This window comes from Phacochoerus africanus, chromosome 8 (assembly GCF_016906955.1).
Source record: "Phacochoerus africanus isolate WHEZ1 chromosome 8, ROS_Pafr_v1, whole genome shotgun sequence".
In the NCBI taxonomy this organism is placed as follows: Eukaryota; Metazoa; Chordata; class Mammalia; order Artiodactyla; family Suidae; genus Phacochoerus; species Phacochoerus africanus.
Genome location: NC_062551.1, coordinates 60,210,305 through 60,215,622, shown reverse-complemented (window position 1 = coordinate 60,215,622; position 5,318 = coordinate 60,210,305). Strand labels below are relative to the sequence as shown.

The following is a 5,318-nucleotide window of genomic DNA, read 5'->3' as shown; positions in this document are numbered from 1 at the left end:
GAAATTTGGAATTTCGAAGGCTCAGGGCCGAATCGGAGCTCTCACTGCCGGTCTAGGCCACAGCCACAGCAACGAGAGGTCCGAGCCTCATTGGTGACCTACACCAGAGCTCAACACTGGATCCTTAACCCACTGAGGGAGGCCAGGGATCAAACCCTCGTCCTCACAGATACTAGTCACGTTCCTTATCATTGAGCCGCAATGGGAACTCCTAGGGGTCACTTTAAATGTGTTTTCTGGTGGCGTTTGAAAGTGCCCAGCTGGCGGAAGGCACCGTGACACTCGGGACACACGTAGGGCTTGAGCCCAGAGTGGGTGCGTCGGTGGACATTGAGGTTCCCCCGGTGGCTGAAGGCCATGTCACATTGCTCACAAGGGAAAGGCCTCTCCTTGGTGTGGGTCCTCTTGTGAGCTCGCAGCGTGGAATCGTGGGTGAAGTCCCTGCTGCAGGTGTCACAGCGGTATGGCTTCTCACCCGTGTGGATTCGCTGGTGGACTCGCAGGTCCGAGGGCTGCATGAATGCTTTGGCACAAAGACTGCATTGGAAGGGCCTCTCTCCCGTGTGTGTCCTCTTGTGAAGGGTAAACTGAGACCTATAATGAAACCTTTTGTTGCATTCTCGACACTGATAGTCTGTCCCTCCTGGGGCTTCTTTGCCCTTGGCATGACTGGTTGTTTTCACCCTGCCTGCTGAACAAGCAGAAGAGGTCTGAGGTTGTCCTGAGCATCTGCCTGTGTCCAAAGACGGGGCTCCTTCTTGAAGCCCTTCTTGGGAAGTGAGACTGCTGGCCCGTCTGCGTTTGGAACGTGTCAGACGCCTCACCGATTCTCCTCTATTTCCACCCGCAGTTGGCTCTTCTGTCTCTGGAACAGAAGAGGTGCAAGGCAGGTCAGCATCCCCATGCGTAACACTGGCACCTTCTTCAGGGTTCTTCCCACCCTCTGTCCACCCAGCAGCTGCTGAAAGGAGGGATCCGGCACACCCCATGGGCCAAGGGACATTTTCCGTGACACCAGTCTCACGGGAGTCAAACACTGAGGTTGGCTGGGAACTTCCCATCCACCCGCCAACCTGAGAGTCTGAGGAGTGGACAATCTAGGAAGGCAAGGATGCAGAAGTTTGGCATTGGAGAAACCCCATCCCTCCCAAGGAATGGTCATGTTGGGTCCCCAGCCCCTTGCTGCCCTCAAAGGCGAGTCACTGCCTCCTTGAATTCCAGCTTTCCAGACTCACCAGGACCCTTCAGAAGCTCTGGCTCTTGAGACTGAGTGGGGGTTCTTGTGTCTTCTTTGTCTTCCACCAGGTCTTGCTCCATGTTCTCCTTGGGTGTCCGACGCTCCTGAACACGTGGGTCAGGAATGGTCGCTGGCAGGAAACCTTTCTTAGCCTGGCAAGGGGTAAGCGAGCAGAGTCAATAACCATCTATGACATCCCATGGAAAGTTGCGTCTGCTCTTTCCCCATCCCGCTCATCTCCCAATTCTGAGACTTTTCCTAGTATCACTTTGGGGGCTGTGGTCTAATTCCTTGTGGGCCACTCCACCACTCCAATCCATAAGCATCTCCTGATCCCCAAGTGTGTCATTCCTCCAGCCCGACCACCTCTTTCAATCAAGCGTGGACCTCACAGTTTGCATTCTGAATTCTCAGGTCATCCCAACTTCTCTGTGCCCCTGACTCTGGAAGCAAAGGATGCTAGGTCCAGGTTTCCTGATTTCCACACCTGTGGATATCTTGCCTTTGTGATGGGGATTGTCCCATGGATTGTAGGATGATGAGACGCATCCCTGTTCTCTACTCACTGGAAGTCAATAACTACCCCGTCCTCCTGCCCACTTAAGACACATCTATACTCTCCAGGCCCAGGTCTCAGCTGTGGCAAAGGTTTGATCCCTGGCCCAGGAGCTTCTGCATTCTGAGGGTGTGGCCAAAAAAAAAAAAAAAAAGGTATTGACAATATTCCAAAATATGAAGTGCCTTTGAGGAAATAGCTCCATGAGGAAAGCAGCTGTCAGTACATCCACCCCTGACAAATGGACCGAGCACCACTCCACTGAGCCTGGATTTATTTCTCCCAAGCTTTCATGGTGGAGGGACAAAGACAGATGAGTCTTCATTCTCACCCTGGCTTGAAAATGTCTAGGGATTCAGTGCATCCGTGAGTATTCCCCAGGTGAATGGGTCCATTTCTGTCCTTTGTCAGGTCTCCAATTACTCGAGCAGCCACACACACCACCTCCTCTTCTACCTTCTCCCCACCTCTCTCCAAAGTTCAGGGCATCACACACTCACCTGCCCTCTTGCCGGTTCCTGGACATCAGGGAAGTTCTGCAGCTCTTGGCTTTCCTGCTGGCCGTTCTCTGCATGTATTTCGCTCACAGAGGATAGAGGCTCCTTGCACAGGGCTCTCTCATCATCCATGTCCCCGGCCTCAGCTTCAACCGTGTCAACATCTGAGCCTCGCACAAGAAAGTCCTGTCCTCCTACGTGGACTATGGTCTGTGAGGGGAAAAAGTCAAGTGAGATCAGTGTCCCACCAGACCTGGAATGCGGCACTCAAGGCACGTGAGGTTAATCCTTCCAGACAAGGACACCTCATGGGAAGGGCTCATTTAAAAGAGCAGCCTTAGGAGTTCCCGTCATGGTGCAGCAGAAGTGAATCCAACTAGTATCCGTGAGAATACCAGTTTGATCCCTGGCCTCCCTCAGTGTTTGGGGGTCCAGTGTTTCAGTGAGCTGTGGTATAGGTCACATATGCAGCTCAGATCCTGCGTTGCTGTGGCTGTGGCATAGGCTGGCAGCTCCAGCTCTGAATTGACCCCTAGCCTGGGAACTTCCAAATGCCGCAGGTTCGGCTGTAGAAAGCAAAATAAAATAAAACAAAACAAAAATAAAAGAGCAGCCTTCCCCAAATTGGGATGGCCAAAAAGATCTCCCAGTAATGCCCCATGCAAACTCTCACCCTTTGAGAACCACTGGCTTAGATCCACCCTCTCAGGTCCTATCTTATTCAACCTCCTCCTGAAGCTCCCTGTCCCAGCTCTCCTTTCCCCCCCAAACAGTCACGAGGGTCCTACTCACGCAGTTCTTGGGTTTCTGCTGGTTTATCAGCATGTCCTCCAGCTCTTGGCAACTCTCCACACCACTTTCCTTGACCAAGACCTGGCACTCCAGAGGCATGCAGATCATGAACTGCTCCAGCACCAGCCTGTCCATGATCTGCTCCTTGGTGTGGAGATCTGGCCTCAGCCACAGATGGCAGAGCTCACGGAGTCTCCTCAGATCCTGGACGGGGTCGGATTCCTTTGAGCTGATAAAAGTTCTGAAGCGAACATGCCAGGTTTCGGATTCACTGTCTGGCTTTTCTGCAAGTGTGCCTTGGTGTGGCACAGGCACTGGAGGCTCGGATTCAGGGCCCTGGAAAAGTGTCTGTTCCTCAGCCATACTGTTGGAAGAATTTGCCGATGGGCCTCTGGGCAAAAGCTTCTACAGGAGGTTGCGAATTGACACTGATTGGAAGAGATGTGGTCTGCTCTTCTCAGCAAGAGCTTCACTGTTCACAAGCCTGAGGGCAAAAAAGAATGAACCCGATGAGTTTTATTTGTATCCCACCCCTTCCTTTTCCCCTCCATCCCGCATGCCAATACTGAACACCATTCCCCCACTGGTTCAAGATTTCACAGCTCAGACGTTAACTCTCTTACTATTCGGGCAGCCACCTTACAAGAAAAGGATCTCCCCCTAGCTTCCGACTTGTAAATATACAAAAAGTGAGCATCAGCTTTCTCATCTGTAACTTAGGACCATTGATTCTTCATGTCAAATGGGATAATCCTGTGTGGAAGTCTACGACTGATTTTTACCAATAATATCAGTTTTTCTGTCATTTTGTCAAGGCGAGCTACGAGGCAGAACCGTGTGCGTCATCATTCTACAGAAGAACACAGAAAAAAATGCAGAACCTGAGACTTCTGTGTAGCAGAGGAAGGTTGGAAATATTAAGCTGAGATTTCCCTCCGAAGCATGTCTGTGTTCATCCCAGGATATGCATTTGTTTCAGGAAAGGAAAGCCAGAAAAGAGTCCTACAAGAATTAGACTCCCACATTCACCACTTTTCTCCTTTTGTATAAAGTACACAGTTCCATGCCACCGAGCCCCTTCCTGGTGTCAGGCAACCGTCAACCTCATAGTCCCATAGCCTTTTCAATACCCTACAAGAAACCCTGTACCAACAGTCACTCCCCTGCTTCTGGCCGCACCCACCCTCCCCATCCCCACCCTCGGTAATCCGTTAATCCACTTGCTGCCTCTCTGGGTCACAGAGATTCAGTCTCATCCCAGAAAACCAGATTCAAAACCCAAAGCACTTGGATGTTTTCAGAAATGGAGATTTTCAAAGAACCGAGAAAAGAGCCCCTGAAATCCTGCAAATGAAGAGTGGTCTCCTGCTCCTGGAAATCTGGGAGAAGTCAGGGATTGGATGGGCCCATCACTTTCAAAAAATTTTCTAATCGCTTTTGCTTCTTTTTGCATCAAAGATATACATGGAACCACGGAAGCAAATCCCAGCAGGCTCACGTTATCCACCTCGGGGAGTACTGAGCACACCGTAGGCACTTCCAGGGGTACTGAGCCCACAGTGGGTGAGAACCATGGTGTGCCAGGTACAGAAACCTGGGCTCTGATCCTGGAGGGATCAGACCCTGTCTTCAGCTTTATTTTACCCTCTGGATGGTCAAAGCCCAGGGAAGTCCCCCCGAATCCACATCCTCTACAGAAGGATTGCAACAGACCCGCATCTGCCTAAAAACCTACTGTGGACAACCTTGTCTTATTTCAGACCATTTCAGCTCAATGTCCTTTTCAAGAAATGCTCTACCTGTCCTGCCAAAAGATCAAAAGGGTGCGGCTGAGAAACCCTGGTTTAAAAAAGAATGAACCACATCATGGAGGGTGGAAACATTCTTTTCATCTCACAGAAGAGTCCAGCAGTCAATCAGAGTTAATATGGGGTTCAAGGACGAGCCAGAAGGTCTCTGAGCTAAGACATGGCGAGTAGAAAGCCAAACTTTCCAAACATGCCTCAATCTGTCTAATTTTCAATTGCCCTCAGTACACATTCTTGCCTATAACTTACCTCCTTAGGATCCTCTTGGCTTCAGCCTTCTGGAGTCTGGGAGGGCTTCTAAACTGTGCCCAGAGCTGAAATGTCTCAACTTATACAGAGTAGGGGTGGGGGGATTAAAATCCCTTCTACCTATTACCTTGTCAGCAAAATAATTGGTTTAAGTTCCTAGAAGGAACCAATTTAGATTT

At 50.5% G+C, this 5,318-nt stretch overlaps 1 protein-coding gene across 1 annotated transcript; it reads right to left on the bottom strand.

Annotated features, from left to right (window-relative positions):
* Window positions 1-218: 218 nt before the first annotated feature.
* LOC125133287 (zinc finger and SCAN domain-containing protein 5C-like) lies at window positions 219-3,445 on the bottom strand. Its single transcript, XM_047791393.1, has 4 exons — window positions 3,083-3,445; window positions 2,294-2,500; window positions 1,236-1,341; window positions 219-688 (listed from the first exon to the last, which is right to left on the bottom strand). The coding sequence occupies exons 1-4, from the start codon at window positions 3,443-3,445 to the stop codon at window positions 219-221; spliced, it is 1,146 nt and encodes a 381-aa protein (XP_047647349.1).
* Between the last annotated feature and the right edge of the window lie 1,873 nt (window positions 3,446-5,318).

Coding starts and splice junctions, on each gene's coding strand:
- LOC125133287 (XM_047791393.1), bottom strand. CDS start 3,445: ATGGCTGAGGAACAGACACTTTTCCAGGGCCCTGAATCCGAGCCTCCA. Junction 2,501..3,082: donor AGCAGAAACCCAAGAACTGC/GTGAGTAGGACC, acceptor TTCCCCTCACAG/ACCATAGTCCACGTAGGAGG. Junction 689..1,235: donor AGAGCTTCTGAAGGGTCCTG/GTGAGTCTGGAA, acceptor CTTGTTCAGCAG/GCAGGGTGAAAACAACCAGT.